This window comes from Tupaia chinensis, unplaced genomic scaffold (assembly GCF_000334495.1).
Source record: "Tupaia chinensis unplaced genomic scaffold, TupChi_1.0 Scaffold000563_1, whole genome shotgun sequence".
NCBI classification, from domain to species: domain Eukaryota; kingdom Metazoa; phylum Chordata; class Mammalia; order Scandentia; family Tupaiidae; genus Tupaia; species Tupaia belangeri.
In genome coordinates this window covers 1761869-1779077 of record NW_006160076.1, presented here as the reverse complement: position 1 = coordinate 1779077, position 17209 = coordinate 1761869, and the positions used below count along the sequence as shown (strand labels likewise).

The 17209-nt window shown below is 39.3% G+C and overlaps 1 protein-coding gene across 1 annotated transcript in view; it reads left to right on the top strand.

The window, feature by feature from the left end:
- The window catches only part of SLC35F1 (solute carrier family 35 member F1), a 205945-nt gene extending 190351 nt beyond the window's left edge, over window positions 1-15594 (top strand). Inside the window, exon 7 of the mRNA XM_006157863.3 lies at window positions 12328-15594. Coding sequence (XP_006157925.1) covers window positions 12328-12552 — 225 coding nt within the window. The 3' untranslated portion in view covers window positions 12553-15594. The remainder of the gene's footprint in view (window positions 1-12327) is intronic.
- The last annotated feature ends 1615 nt before the right edge of the window (window positions 15595-17209 follow it).

Below are 17209 nucleotides of genomic sequence, written 5' to 3'. Positions count from 1 at the left end.
TATATTGGATTAAGGTTGAGTCCTTCCCCTAACCAGAAGAAATATGGTTGCCCTTACAAACTTCAGTATATAAAATAGAAGAAACAAAAAGAATTGCTTTATAATACAGTTAACCAAGTAATTAAGAGAGTAGAGAGAATTGAACCAAAGACCAAACCCCAGGTCACTGTGTCAGCTGACACTGCGGTATTAGAGACGTAAGTGTACAGTCAAACCTCCCCACACCTTTACTTCATCAGCACCAAGGATAATGAAATGAGGTGAATTAGTTTTCTAAGTAAGATATCATACCTAATTTGGAAATGTTATTCATTGTGCTTTCCTGAATATATAATAGTTCTCTTCTTATATAAAACTTCTCAGGTGCAAGGAAGGAGACAAAACGGGTAATGAGAAAACTTTACAGAGTAAGTATTGGCAGGAATTAGAACACACTGCTTATAATATCATAGTAGTTATTAAGTGCAAATCCCCACTGGTTTAAGAAATGACATGTGAATAGGGGAATAAATGCATCACAAGAAATGCTTAGTTAAGACTCTCATGTCCTAGACCAACAGATGGCATAATGGTTACGTCACTGGATTCCTATGTAGTTGACTGCGGTTTGAGTCCTGGACCTGGTGGCTTAAAATTCACACCGGGCATGTGTGTGTGTGTGTGTGTGTGTGTGTGTGTGTGTGCCCAAAATCCCCAGAGGAGAATGGAGGGAAAGGGATTGCTCCATGGCCATCACTCCCCACCCAGGGGGGATGATTTCTTGCTTTCTGTCTCTCTCTCTCTCTCTCTCTCCCTCTCACTCTCTGGCAAGCACATACACCCTATAGAAAAATCTTTCAAGAAAAAAATGTATTCTATCACAGTTCTGGGTATGAGAGTCTGAGATAATTTTCAATGGGCTAAAATAAAGGTTTAGCAGAGCCTTGCTCTATCCAGAATCTCTAGAGAAAGAGCTTTACATTGTTCTTTTAGCTTCTGTAGCTACCAGTATTCCTTGATTTATAGATCATCACTCTAATCTTTAAGGCCAATGTCTTCAAATCCCTCTCTGCTCCATCTTTAAACCCCTTTAGTCTCTGTGTGTCTAAAGCCTCTCTCTACCTCCTTTTTATAAGGTACATGCAATCCTATTTAGGGCCTAACTGTATGTATGTGTATGCTCTGCTGCCCATGACAAAATAGTATAGGCTGGATGAGCTTAAACACTAAAATTTACTTTTCATATTTTTGAAGGCTCCAAGTCTCAAATCAAGACCTGACAGGGTTTAGTGTCCCATGATGGCTTTCTTCCTAGCTTTCAGATCACCACTGTTGTACAACTTCTTCCCATAACCTTTCCTAGGTATTTACAGAGGCAGGGAAGAGAGACAGAGACGGCTTTCTACTGTCTCTTCTTATAAGGACACTCATCTTCTTATTGAGTCATGGGAAAGTTATGACAAATGTTTGCACAGAAAAACAGAAAAGTACGTCATGACTTTCCTGATGACCTAATAGATCAGGCTCCCTCCCCCCACCCCGGCCGCTGTGATCCTGGTTAACCTTATCTCATTTAACCTTAACTACTTCCTCAGAAAGCTCATCTCCAGCTACAGTCACACTGAGGCATAGAGCTTCCACATAAATTTCAGTACATTGCATCCAGGATAATCTCTCATGATTCTTAATCTAATCACATCTGCAAACACCTTTTCTTCAAATAGTGAAACTAACATTCACAGGTCCCAAAGGTAAGGATGTAGATGTCTTTTGATGGGCTATTTTTAGCCTACACACGAAGGAAGCAAAACAAATTACTAAGTTATTCACATATACTCATGAGTGTCTAAATATAATTTGTGCCAATGAAGAGTAGTTGCTCAAAATAAACAAAGTAAAACAAAATAGGAAGTTGGGAAGATTCCAGTGACTTATCTAATTATACATTATTATAAGAAAACTCAAAATAAATAAATCTAGACCCCAAGTCTATAACCAAGATTATTTGTATTGACAAAGGGCCTTTCCTCCAGATGGATTGTTGTATACGTCTTTTAAATAGCCAATTCCATAAATGTATTTTCTTTATTTTATTATCATTATTATTATTGTTTTAAGTTTTCTACAGGGCACGTGTTCTCATGAGAGAGAGACAAGGGGTGCAGGGTGAGAAAACAAGCCACCAAGTCCAGGACTCAAATGCAGTCAGCCATGTAAGAGTCCAGTGCCCTAAACACCATGCCACCTGCTGGACCAATAAATGAATTTTCAATTCAACTTGATTTATGGTGAATTTTTCAGAAAGGCTGTTTTTTTTTTTTTTTTTTTAGAGATTTTTACTATAGGGTGCATATGCTCACCAGAAAGAGAGAGACAGACAGAAAGTGAAAAATCACCCCCCAAGGGGGATGGCCATGCCACAATCCCTTCTCCTCCATTCTCCTCTCAGGATCTTGGGCACACATGCACATGCATCTGGCATGAGTTTAAGCCACCAGATCTGGGACTCGAACTGCGGACAACTTTATGGGAGTCCAGCGACATAGCCACCACACCAACTGCTGGTCCCCAGAAAGGCTTTTAAAGGAAAGTTTTATACCTATTTTTTCTTTAAAAGTTACTCTTTGTGATGTAAATGTAACAATAGTGACATTTATTGAAGATTAACTATGTGCCAAGCACTACACCAGTTTTAGCTGAATCATTTCATTTGACACTCAAGACAGTCTCATAATTTGTCTAATATAGCAGGTGCTACATTACCTGAGAAGCCTGAGTCTTAGAAAGATAAGGAACTTGTCCGAGATCACAGAGAGAGGAATAGGGCTACAGACCCTGTCATTCTGATTCTAAAACTTGTACTATAAAATACCCCTTGATAGTTGACAGTCCCTGAAAAACATAAACATTCCATTTCTAAAACTTGCCATGGAAAGAAAAAGTATATATTTTGTATCAAAATGAAAGATTTTCATGGTACCAGTTGCATTTTTCAGTGCTCTCCAGAGAAACAGAGCCAATAGTATATGTGTGTATGCACACACATGAGCATGTGTGTGTGAATATGTGCATATGTCTGAATGATTGGCTTATGTAACTGGGGCGGGGCTGAAATGTACAAAATTTATAGGACAGACAATAGGCTGGAGACTCAGAGAGGAGTTGATATTAGAACTCAAGGCTCAAGGCATCTGAAGGCAGAATTCCCTCTCCTTTAGGGGACCTCAGTCTTTTTCTTAAGGCCTCCCAACTGATTGGATGAGATCCACCCATATTGTGGAGGGTAAACTAGTTTATTCAAAGTCAACTTATTTAAATGCTGATCTTGTTTGAGAAATAACCTTAAGCACCTTCTAGATTACTGTTTGATCAGAATATCTAGGTACAATGGCCTGATCAAGTTGACTTATACAATTAACCATCACATGACCATCTCTTGTCAACTTGGCACCTATATACACATGTCTTTAAATAATACATAATCTCCAGATGAGAACAATAACAAGGATATACTTTTGCCTAACATGATACAGTTGTCCTACATACAGGTGAAAAGCCACTAGTCTGTCACCCAGAAGATGCAAAGTCTTTGGATGATGTTTACACTTTTCCTTGATATTCTGTAGCTTAAATACCGTGATGTAGAGTTCCTTCCTTTTCTTATTTCCTTGTCATGTAACATAATGATCCTTATCACAAACAAGTAAGAAAATAAGAAAGACAGTTACAGCCCTCATTTTTGTAACTGACTATATGGGCATAGCTTATATGATAACTACCTTCTTCCCCTATATATTCTGTATTTCTTTTGCTCTCAGCTAATTACGGTTCATTAGGTGACTCAAACCTTGATTCCTAAAAGGTCTGGACCATTAATAATCACTGGGATGTGTTGAACTCCAACACTACCACTTACTAGTTCTACAACCCAAGTATCATAACTGGCTTTAAAATTCAGGCCATTCAAGTTGATATAGCAGTCATACAACTGCTGAGGCTACATAGGAAGATTGTGGGCTCACATTGTGGCTGACTGAGCTAGACTACAGCTTGAGACCCTTTTGGGGTTGCCTCTTTTTCATTTTCTGTGTCTCTGGTTCTGTCTTTGTCTCTTCTCGTGGAAGACATTGATGAATGAACTATGAAAAAAAATTAGTCTCCTGCAAAATTTCTGCAACTTAGTGTACAACTCTGTGTTATGCTGAGACAATATAGGTGTCTAGTGATGCACGAGTCTAGATGGAGAGAAGGCTACTGCTCAGTGTGCTTCCCACACAAATGCAATCCCTTCTTTGCTAGTGATAGTAAGAACAATGAGTAAGAAGGTGACATGAATGAGCCATTGAATAGCCTTTGTTGTAACTGAACCTGTAATTAAGCACTCCCACAGAGTAAGTCCCTTCTTTTCCACTCCTGGCTTGGCTATTATGGTTTTTGTTTGTGTTTGTTTGTCTGTTTTTTCCTGGACTGCAGAAAAAAGAAATCTCCTTGAACAAGGATTTCTATCAATGCATCAAACCAAGCAAAATTGTCTGTTCGTCATATAAAAGATAATGGCAGAGATCCATTTTTAGCTCCCTATTGCTGTACTCATGTGTGAAATTACCCACAGGAGAAGATATTTGCCTGTAAAAGAACCCTTATTGGCCTTAGATGTGATTGGATGCAAATTATACCGTCAAATGAATTGGTTTTGCAAACCAAATAGAAGGCCTCATAAACCAAACTAGGTCACAGCTCAAGGCACTGCCTTGCCCTAGGTGACAGTGTCAGGCACACAGAGGGACAATGGCCCTGGTTGCTACTGCTTTTCTCTAGAACAACGCAATGCTTGGAAGCTAAATCTTCCCCAGGTATTTAAATCTAGGCAATGCCTTGGTATCTGGATGTGGGTAGAGAAGCTGTTTGGTGTTCTGACTAAGGCACTCATTCACCCTGTTTCTGTGCTGATTAGATTAGCAGATTAGCAATCTGAATTCTCAAACTGGAGAAAGAACAGGAGTTCTGAGGATGGGGTCAGTTATGCCAGGTCTCAAATAAAAACTAATTTTTGGTATCTGTAGGTAGATGTTACACCATGCTCACATTTGGTGTGTTTCATGGCATGGCCTGGAAGAAAGAATAGTGCGATGTGCAATCAGAACAACTTGACCCCTTTTCCCATAACAGAAAAAGAAATGAGGAAACATGAAGAGCAGCAAAACTCGGAGAAAACAATAGTTGAGGAGTTTGAAAGTATTTGAAAGCACTAGTCTCGCCAGGCAATTTATTTCCAATTTGATAAACCCAGAAGACAAACATTTGCATTTTAAAAACATTTAATAATAATAAAAATGATCTTGTTAGTTCAGTGCAGGGCCAAAATTAGGCCTAGCCTAGAGTTGTTTGTGTTGGTTTTTCTGTGGAGCCAGGTCTGTCTAGTTTCCTTGGCCTAAAGAGCAGCTGGCTTTAACCCAGCACCAATAGATCAGGACCAGGCAGAGCCTTTCATCCAGGATCCTGACCAGGCCACAGTCTACAGCATATCAGCGCCGACCCACATCGTCTTGTTCTGTACCCAGCAATTGTACTCCTGGCTCATGGTGTGGTTCTCAACCCTCTTAGATGGACATGATGGCCAAGAGATGAACTTCTTCCTCCCACCACAGGACATGCAGCAAATATTTCTTTTTATTTTTTATTTTATTTTTAGTTTTCTATAAGAGTACGTGCACACTCTAGAGAGAGACTGGGGAAGTGAGGGATGGCCGCATCACAATCCATTTTTCTCTAGGGATATTTGAGCATGCATGCACACATGTCCAATGTGATTTTCAAGGGTCTGAGACTCAAATGGTGAAGTCGGTCCTATGGAATCCATTCACCTTAACCTCCACGTCACCTGCTGGCCCCAGATTAGTTATTTCTCTTTCTTTTGGAGAGTTTTTGTTTTGTTTTGTTTTGTGTTTTGTTTATTTGTTTTTTGCTATAGGGCGCTTGCGCTCGCCAGACAGACAGAGAGAGATAGAAAGCGAAAAATCACCGCCCCCCCCCCCACACCAGGGGGATGGCCATGCCGCAATCCCTTCTCCTCCATTCTCCTCTCGGGATCTTGGGCATGCACACATATGCGCCCAGCGTGAGGTTAAGCCACCGGGATCGGGACTCAAACCACAGTTGACTACAGGGGAGTCCAGCGACATAGCTATTACGCTAACTGCTGGTCCCAGTTATTTCTCTTTCAAAATTATTTCCTAAAGTGTTCACTCCTCAATCCATATATAGAGGTTAAAGATACCAAGACTCCCTTCTTAGTTACTCGTCATGACAGCAGCATTACATTTAACTCAAAATTCAGCCTTTTATTTTTGTAATTTTACTTTAATTAATCATTGATGGGTCTTTAAACTATTCTTGTATTCAGGGTCTCCAAACTGGTCTTTTTTTTTTTTTTTTTTTTTTGAGAGATTTTCACTGTAGGGCGCATGCGCTCGCCAGACAGACAGAGAGAGACATAGAGACAGAAAGCGAGAAATCACCCCCCAGGGGGGATGGCCACGCCGCAATCCCTTCTCCTCCATTCTCCTCTCGGGATCTTGGGCACGCACGCACACGCGCCTGGCGTGAGTTTTAAGCCACCGGGTCCGGGACAGGAACTGCGGTCGACTACGTGGGAGTCCAGCGACATAGCCATTACGCTAACTGCTGGTTCCCTCCAAACTGGTCTTCTGAATTGGGCTTATTTATTCCTTCTTGATCTAGAAATCACAGTTAATGTGCCAGTTGATTTATCTCTATGTGTGCATTTTATATCACAGAATAGAGAAGTATGGGGAGAAGAGATGCTTTGTTTAATTTTATTATTTTTTTTTGGAGAGGTTTTTGCTACAGGGTGCGTCGCTCACCAGAGAGAGACAGAGAGACAGAAAACGAGAAATCACCCTTAGGGGGGATGGCCACGCCACAATCCCTTCTCCTCCATTCTCTTCTCGAGATCTTGGGCATGGACTCACATGCACCTGGCGTGAGGTTAAGTCACCGGGTCCGGAACACGAACAGCAGTCGACTACGTGAGAGTCCAGCAACATAGCCATTACGCTAACTGCTGGTCCCAAGATGCTTTGTTTAATAATGTAAATAATAATCAGGGCAATTTTACAAACAAAATCAAAAGTTTGATTTTCCTCAGGGATAACTTTCCTGTTGAAATGACCAGGCCAGTCTCCTTACATAGAAATTCTTCCTAGCAGCTCCTGAACTCACGTTTGCCAGCCCATGTTGCATGATCTCTAGAGCAACCAGCCACCATTTGTTGTTCTCCTTCCCCACAGTTGCACTGATTTCAGAAGCAACTGTTAGGTTTGAAAATCCAAAAACTCTATCCTCATAGGTATTTTCTGCCAAAAAATTAAAGAAGGGGGAAGATTTAATTACATCTGTATCTTTTTAAAAGAATAAATTGAATAACTAGAAAGGAAATCATTGCCATGACCACATAGTCTTCATCTATTGAAATCCTAATCTCTCTGCACCAGAAGCCATATCTGAAAACACTAAGAAATATCCTGGACTTCCCTTCTGTACAGCCTTCCCATGCAGTTCAGGAACTACCATCATGTTTCCAAACCGTGTGCCTCTTTCAGTGACAGATGCAGATCCAGTAGAGCCCCCAAAGGCTACACATCTTTTCAAGTTTAACAGTCTCACCCTTGAACTAAGGCGTGAGGTATTTGGTATTTCCTTCCTCTGCTTGTAGATGGCCTTGGGAACACCTGAGGGCTTGAAGGCATTGCCTTTCCCTTTCTCTGTGGTACAAGAGCAGCCATCGAGGGCAGTGTCCTCCCAGTCTTCTCACCTCTCAAAACACAAGTGTCCACTATATTAGGTCATCTGAAACATCATGATGTATTTTTCCATGTGTTTCTATTCAAAAATGCATCATGACTTTCCCAATGACCTGATAGAAATGAAAGCTCAGGAAGCAAATCAAGTCAGCAGTAGGGGCCCCCATTTGTGTGTGTGTGTGTGTATACACAAATGTGTGCAAAAAGAGACCAATAGAGACCAGTGTACATAAAACAGATGCAGAGAACACATGTTGATTAGACAAAAATCATTATGTTTTGGTTATCTAGTTCTGCAGTCTGCTTTCTTCCTACCTATTAAGATATTTTCTATGTGTATCTTTTTTCTTTTTAGTTCGACCTAACTTTCTTCCTTTTTGCCCCTGCATTTTATCTGAGCTTCCTTGGATCTCCAAGTTAAATGTAGAGTTCCTTTTTCTCAGGTAACCCCAGGAGCTTTGCCCCAAGTTTCATTCCATCAACTCTTTTTCCAGTCCTCTGCCACGTCTCATGAGTAGCACAGGTTCATTTTTCCACTGAATCTTTTTTTTTTTTGCTATAAAAACTGTCACACATCTACCTTTAAGAGTTAAAGGAATCTCATTATCCATCAAATTAGTAATGTATTCTCATAAATTAGCATAGACGTTTAGCAAAAATGACCAAAGCCCAGAATCGAGACCCTTATAAAAACTGTGTAACACGGAGGCATGTGTCTTTAAAGGGACTCTGAAGGTGCCCTTTCCAGGAAAGAAGGAAAAAACAGGCCCAGCATACATGAACAGTTGGCACATATACTCAGTGTAATAGAGCTTAAACCCACATCTCTCATTTTATACCTCTATTTTATACCTCTCTGCTCAGTTTTTTGTCTTCTGACTCCTGCCATCTTTTTAATCAAGCTAGAAAAACAAAGCTACCCTTGAAAAGTGGTCTCCTTCCTCACATATTCTAGATGATATATTGACAAATGTATTTTGAAATGATTTTGAAACCATGTAGTTTTTCTATATGTATAGGCTTAGTTCCATTGAAATCATTAGTATATTAAAATTCAACATAGCTGCTTAATGCAAAATGTAAAAAAATTTTAATATGTCCTTATCTGATGTGCTGAATGCCATATTAGCTCACTAGCAAACATACCGAAATGCCAAGTGTGTAAGAGCCAAGGTTAACTGGCAGTCATGGAATTTTGTTCAGGCTTATTATCAGTCTTCCAAACCACCCCTTCCTGTACATTGGCTTGTGTCTTGGTCAGATTGCTTTAAGCAACACACAGAGGTTCTCATTATGTACAGTGAGTACTTTCTGACCCTTGTTTGGAGAGTGATTCATCAAGAGGGAAAAAGACAGCAACAAAGTCCACAGTGTCTGCAGTGTGCTAGTGTTAACCTAAGGTGCATCCTTTCTCAGCTTCTAAATGCTACCATTTACACAAAATGCAGGCAAAAGTCATCAGCCACACAGAACATAGAACATATTTGCATGGCCACAGTCAGCTAAGAGGATGACCACCAAGCACACTTCAAGTAGCAGTCCCTGTCCTTCAGTGGAAACAAGCAAGCCTCTGTCTGAAACATGCCTTGTTTGTAACTCTGAGACAGCTCCCTTTCCTCATGTAGTGTCCAGAAAAGTTCCTATTCTCTTTGTTTTGGAAACTAGAAATAAGTATTTCTTTGCAGCTAAGCAGCCTAATTGTACAAAAATTTTGTGTGCCTGGTTAATGAAACAAATACGCTATAAAGTAATTACAGTATCTGGAACTACGGTCATTCTGTTAGGTAACCCTGATTATGTTTTCTTTTTCTCTACTAAGCTAGAATGGGGGGAAGAGGTCAGTTTTTCTTACTTTTTTTTTTAAAGACAACATTTTCTGTCATTTTTTAGAATACTCAGTATTTTTCCTGATTAATTATAATGCTTGCCTGACTGCTCCCTTTTCGGGCTTGTATATTAAATGAAAACGTTCTCTACCATCTATTAATAAAACCTCTTGGATGACTTCCAAGATGCCTCTGTCATATAAAATTCCATGCTATCTATCCTTTGAATAATGTTAAGAGTGAATTCTGTATGAATTAAATAGAATTACACTGGAAATAAAGTATGTGCTGCCATTCTCCAAAAGCTGTACCCACTCCCCCCCACAAACATTCTTGATTTATTACCCCCAACTTGATGGTTCCTTGTCCAAACAAGAGACAGTCCTCTTACGCGGTATGTTAAGGAATCCTTTCTCACAAGGGCAAAGACATTAGCTTTAGAAAATCTAGTACAATCTTTGTCATAGTCATCAAGTCAAGATATAGGATCTAAAATCAGATACTGAGAATAATGCATGTCCTTCTACCTAGGGCCCTATCAGACCCTCTCCTGCACTCACATCTTCATTGTTTCAAAGACCACATCCCGCCCACTTCCAATTATGAAAGTGTCTATGCCAACCCCCCGATCAGCCATCCCCAGTCTTCTACCCTGACTCTTGCCTTCTCCACTGCCCTTACCTGCTCGTTGTCTTCTCATTCACCTCTGACTGGCTCCAGATTTGAAGATGACTTTTAGAAGATGATTACAGACCAATATTAAGTCTTCCTTTTCAATGAATTTATGTTTAGTATTTTATGGATGAAGAATGACATTGTATTATCTCATTTAAAGCTAAAAGCTTGAAATACTCCACTGAGCCAGGCTAATTATTTTTTGTTTCTTTCTTTAGCCTGAAATTTCTCCATAATGAAATTCCTATAAAAACAAATAGCAGTACTTGGTAGATGTCTACACTGTGCCAGACTCTGTGCTTCACATTGGTCAAAAAGGACACCACTTCTCAGTGAAGGGGTAATTGGGAAGAAAGATTAAATCAATTATTATATCAGGATAATACAATATGAGATATATCAGATTACTATAGTTATCGTTGTTATAATAACAAGAAAGAAAGAAGGAAGGGAAAGAAGGGAGGAAGAGTAAAAGAGGGAGATTGGAGCAGAGACTTTTAGCTGTAGGAATACTTCTCCTGTGTGCTTTGTTCAAGCTTGACTTTTCTATGACTGAAGTACCAATTATAGCTATCTTTTAGCTTTTTATTATAGCCCTGTAACTTCAGAAAATCTCTGGGTCATTTTCTTGTTCTCTTTTCTTCCAGATTCCAATTAGTTTTTATCTTTTTTTTTTTTTTACCAGTTTTTAGATATCTCAAAGTACGAGCATAAAAAATAAAATAGGAAAATAAAATTGATCTTCTTTTCCCCATGGATGCAGAATGTGATCAAGACTGGGATAATAGCTATTGACTGAAATGAGACTTGGCATGCCTAAAGTGCATTATATTGATTTTGCCTATCTGTACCTCTGTTTCTCCACTGAGACTATTAGCTCTTTGAATGTAAGAACCAACCATGATTTCTAAAAGTGTATTGATTCATTTTTTACTGAGAGAGAGAAAGTGACAGGTACCCCACAGCAGGGTATTTATTCACATTGCAACCCTACCCCCAGCCTCAGCCAGCTAAGATCATGAGCAAACATGCACACATTCAGTGTGCACAAGGCCATGACCCCTTCTCACAGATGGTCTCAGTGTTGCAGGGCATTACATTCCCAGTGTGCCATAATTTTTTATTTCTCTTTCCCCACTAGAGAGTTAAATGTTTGATGTAATGAAGGTATACAAGGAACTATTCACTGAATGCATGAATAAAACAATAGAAATGTTAATATCCCTATTGTTAACCTTACTCCCCCCCAGCAACTACCCAAGTAACTACTTCTGGTGTAATATTCAAGAAAGTCCAGATGTCGTAGTTTTCAAAAACATATACATTTTTAGAACCAGAATAAACCAATATTTTCTCCTCTCTCACCTTCAAAACCCTATGAACTGTCAAGCAAGTCTATTTGGAACATAATGCTGTATATTCGTTTGTGTTTGGTTTTGTTTTAGATCAGTGAGGCAAGAACAGAATGTTATACTACTTCTTTATGTCCAAGGATAACCTAATCTTGCAAAAATAGTTACCACAGTCAATAACAATTCCTACTGGGAAGACAAAAATGTCTAAAGTAGATTAAGGTGAAATGAGAGTGCCCCAATGCAGCTGTCAGTGACAGGTTCATTGTTTACGGCTTCATTACGACCTTAAATGGAATACCTATATTTCTTCCAGGTTTAATGAGGCTACAATGACCACTTCTTTATTGAATGATATTGGAGACTTTTTGCATTTAACTTGACGTACTTTAATGTGTGCTTAACCAGCTCTCTTGCCAGGTGCTCATATTGGTACTTTAGAGACAATTAGTTAAGTGTTCCACTGTGTTAGCCACTGGCTCTAGACAAAAGATAAAGGGAATCAATAAGACCAAGCCATTTTAGGAAAGAAAAGTCACCTTTCAGCACGAGTGCTGGCCAACCCTGCAAGCTGCCTGTTGGAGAGGAGGTAGCTCATGGGCCTCTCATGACCTCATCACAGTGCCTGGGTTCTGCTCTGACTGCTAAGTAACCTTGTTGTTGTGTGCTTAGTTTTCAGGACTCTATCTCCTGTCTTTCTTCACCATCCTCATTGGGCTGGTGCTCTACTCTTCCACCTCCACATACATAGCCCAGGACCCCCGAGTGTACAAGCAGTTCCGCAATCCTTCAGGACCTGTTGTGGACTTGCCAACCACAGCTCAAGTGGAGCCTGCAGTCACCTACACCAGCCTGGGCCAGGAGACTGAAGAGGAGCCCCATGTTCGTGTGGCCTAGAATGAGGCCACTCAGCCCACTGAGAACAGCTCAGTGGCCACGTGTTCGCTCATCATCTCTGTATTGTACATAGAGAAAGGTATTTACTAGGTGCAGTTTACACAGGTGAACTGCGAGGTAGCAAAGCCTCTTAAAGCCTGCACCAGGAACAAGCTAAACATCACTAGAGACACAGGCTCCAATCCACCTGACTTGGAGAGATGCCTAGCCAGTGTGTGTATCCTCATCACAACTCTCCTGCATTAATTACTGTGAAACTTTTTGAATCAAAAACAAGTATTGTCGTTATTATTATTTGTATTATTATTGTTACTATTATTACACCAATTTTCAGGAGAGTGTTTTGTACTCCTGATGGGAACTATTGTCAGACCCACATGTAGACCACATATATCCCACTTTTCTATGGCGAGTCACTTTTTAAGAATCATATTTTATTTTTTGCACAGACTATCTGAGTGATGCATGCCACAGGAGCTCCACCCTTGAGAAGTTTCTTTATCCTAGGGACCTGGTGGCTAATGGTTTCCTCTGTTACCTGTTGGATTGCCTGCTCAATAAGTATTTTGTGCTGTGACCCTTGTGGGGAGGGGCAACTGACCATATAATTCTCTATTCTAGGAATAGATATAAAGCAAACATTTTAGCCTTTTTATATTTCAATCTCTGACTACTCCAGGACATTGCCTTTCTGTTGCACCATGTGATCCTGCTAATCAAGTCCCTGAAATAACAGGGTAAGGACTATTGCATTTCTGTGGCTTATGGGAAACCCCAGAAATAATATTATCTGTGTTTAGGGTTATATAGTTTTTAAATCCTTCTGCCCCTCCCTCTCTTTAAAAATGATTTGTTTCATTTCCCCCCTTTTTGTCTAGATTTCTTGAATGATATGAAAATTAAGGCACTGAAAGTAGCCATGACCCTCTGCCCTCTTAGTTGTGTGTCACCCGTTCTGAAATACACCAGCGTGGAAATGGTCTTTATTGTGGAGTCTCATTGGTTGTGCACCCTCTTAACAAAGTCAAGGTGCTGATGTGGAGCTGTCTCTGAAAATTGCTCAACTGATCTGGTCATTTTGTAATGGCAAAGATGTCACCATTGAAAACGTCCTGCACCATGCTCGTATTTGGCATCCATCCATTCAATAGCAGAATGTATTAACATAACATTCTTCTGGATTCAGAGAATATTACAGGGTCCTGATAAGGCTTTGAGTGATACATCACTAGTCTAATCCGTTGCCCTCAAAATAGTCCTTTCTTCAAACACAGGAAATTAAGAAACACCACAGCTTCTATCATTTAGAATAGATTTTACTTGCCACTATGTGAAGTGCCCTTTGAGATCGACCAACTTCAATATCATTCAGACAGATAGATTCTCAATGGAGTTACAGGGTTTGTAAAAGAAAAATAAGTGTTGATAAAGCTTTGGACAATTCAAGTCAATATATCTTAAGCAAGCAAGCAAGCAAAGCAAAACATCAGTGGGGTCTCTATAAATTGAAAGGACATAATTGCAGTATAGTCAGGACTCCCAGAGAGCCTGGCAGGCAAACATAGCCTAGGCTGCTGGTCAACAATGTAGCCTTTTCTGCCCTCCTTCTACACTGGACAGATGGTCCCACCCTTGCACTGGGATAAAAAAAATCTCTGATATACAGATTTTACAGTCATCTCAGTTCAGCCCCCTTAGAAATGTATTTCATTTTCTGTGGAGGGAAAAAAAAAATCAATAAAAATAAAACTACATCAAATAGAAGCAATTTTGCCAACATCTGCTCTCTGCTACCTTTTCAACCAATTAAATACCTTTCTCTAAATGTTTTGTCCATTCAGATTTGAAGACCTTTAAAGACTGTGGTTTTATTTTTGTGTTTACATTCCTTTGGTTTGCATAATTTGCTTGATTTATTGCATTTTTAGTATTTATTTTAAGCCAAATGTTTTCATCTTTTGTTCATTTTTATGACACTCATTTGTAGGCATTTAGTAAAGTCTTAAGAGAAGTAGATCAAACTATGGTATTAGATTCAAATAAATACACTCAGTGGACTGGGAATTTTTTTAAAACGTAAATTTCAGAATGGTTTGCAATCAACACATGGCTAAAAGTTGCCATCTAAATTATTTTATAGGATATTTGAATTGACTCCATTGTATGGAAACCAAGTATGAATGTACAGATGAACTCATCGTATCACCCAGCATCCTGTACACAGAGTTTCATGTTGCTGGATTACCTTACTGTGTTGGGTTGTCTCCATTTAGAAAGGTTGATAACATACGGAATTATCCAAGATCAGGAGTTCTAGATTGACCCTTTAGAAAAGCAAACAGTGATTTTTTTTTTCTATGTAAAAATATTGGTCCTTTGGGAATGGGGCGGGGGGGACATGAGAGCAGGAAAGTATAAACTCTAGCTATTTTAGTTTCTGAAATTTCATAACCTTAGTAGACACCAGCAAAAATGTCAGCTTTTCAGTCCACCACCGATCTCTCCTCAACAAGTGAGACTTGAGGAATTTATAAAGAAGTTGAATGGGGCAGAGCAAACCCTAGCTCTCCTAAACCCCACTAGAGAAAAGTGGTGGTTCTCACCTTCTCAATGAAAACGTGTACTGGGGACAGAGCTTGCCTTGGTCAGACCTTCCCACCAGCTTCAAACTCGGAAATATACAACCAGGTAGACTAAGCAAAGGAAAATCGGCACCACCGTGTCCCATGAAAATGTCTCAGTGTTTAGTTTAGATATTGCTAACTTGTGTATTAACCTTTTGACAAACGTGTAGTATTGTTTTGGGTTTGATTTTGATTTGTAACCATTTAGTAGTCCCCAGCTAGCTACCAGTACAGAGTTTACCCCATGGGTAGGATTCTGTTATTAAGTCACATAACAAAGCACACTAATCTTGACACTGCAAATGGAAAATACAAACCAAAAAAGAAATTTACACCGATAAGTTGAACAAACTGTCCATTTTTGATATTTGCATGCTCCCCTCTGGACTGGCTGTGGCAATGTAATGCCTGTATAATGTTTTCAAATAAAAATAAATGCTTTATGAAAGCACTGAGTTCTTGGTTTTCTTGTGTGTTTGCCTGCACTATGACAACCAGAAAGCAGCTCCCTTGGGATACTAGAAATAGCAACAAAAGTAGATAGCTGGGTACATGTCAAAATAAAAACCAGAAAGAAAATATTTCCAAATTAGGAAGGGCACAGTGGGTCTCAAAGCTATAGTTTCAAAAAGCAAAATTAAACACTCTTGCAATTTGCAAAATTATTTATCTGAGGCTTCTGAAGGCTCTCAGGCCACAACCTTCAAGCTCACATTTAAAACACATGCAAGCCAATATAAATTTGTCCCCAAGAAATAAGTTTCTCATAAAGTGTCTCATAAAGAACAAAGTTCTGTGTACTCTGCCTGTATACAGCAGCAAACCCAGAGGATGAATATCCTCAGAGCACAGCAGTTAGAAAGCAGGGATTGTTCATATTTCTGCTCAGGATTTATAGTGTCTTCTAATTGTCCCTCCTCCATTAACTGCTGTCACCCTGCAAACCCCTTAAGCACCTACAATAGATTGTATGTACATTAACATGTTCTTGTCACTGCTGTTCACAATCAGACCTCAAAAATTATATGGGCCAAAAAGACTGTTTCTGACTCATTAAGTCTATTTTTTTAGGGGCTGGCAGGTGGTGTGGTGGTTAGGGTGCTGGACTCCCACATGGCAGACCCAACCACAGTTCAAGTCCCGGACCTGACAACTTGCTTTTTCACTTTCCTTCTCTCTCTCTTCCTCTCTCTGTCTGCCTATCTTGGGTGAATGCATGTGCACTATAGCAAACAAAATAACAATAATAATTAATAAAATTGAATAATCATTTAAATCTTTTAAAGAAAAATACTCATTTTTTTAGGAAAAAATAACAGCTCAATAAACTGCTTAGATTGAAATCCATCACAATCTGCTTTTATAAATAGAACAACACATACTTAACATAAATAATTTGCTTGAAAAATGTGACTGATGGCTTTAAAAATGTTTGCCTCAAAAATACAAATCTCTAAAAATGTTTACTTTTATTAGTAAGCTCTTGGGTCAAAGATGAAATAAAGTTGAACTTCATCTCACTCTATAGCTAGATGTCCAACAATTCCAAGTGATTGGGGCTCAATTAGTATGCATGTTAAATGGACATACCATGTTTCATCTGGTTCCCTAATGAATTATTAATATAATTTTTGTAAGAGAAAGAAATGGGTTTCTTAAACACTTATAAGTTCATTCAGTGGTATGATAGGGAAATATTTGAATACTTTTTGTGACTATGAGCATGAGAAAAAATAGAAACAATTGAAATTCAGCACCAGGACTATATTAATGTTATTATCTTGATGTTCGACATTGGCAGGTGGTGGGGGAAGTAGAATTATAATGTCTGAGATACCAGGAGCTAAAATCAGATCTAGCTTTTCTTTAAAATTGTTTTTCATTTAATTATTTATCATTATCATCATTATTATTATTTTAATTTGACCAGAGAGAAACAGAGAGGGCAAGTAAGAAAGCAGGCCACCACGTCCGGGACTTGAACCACAGTTGACCATGTGGGAATCCAGCACCTTTAACCACCACACCACCTG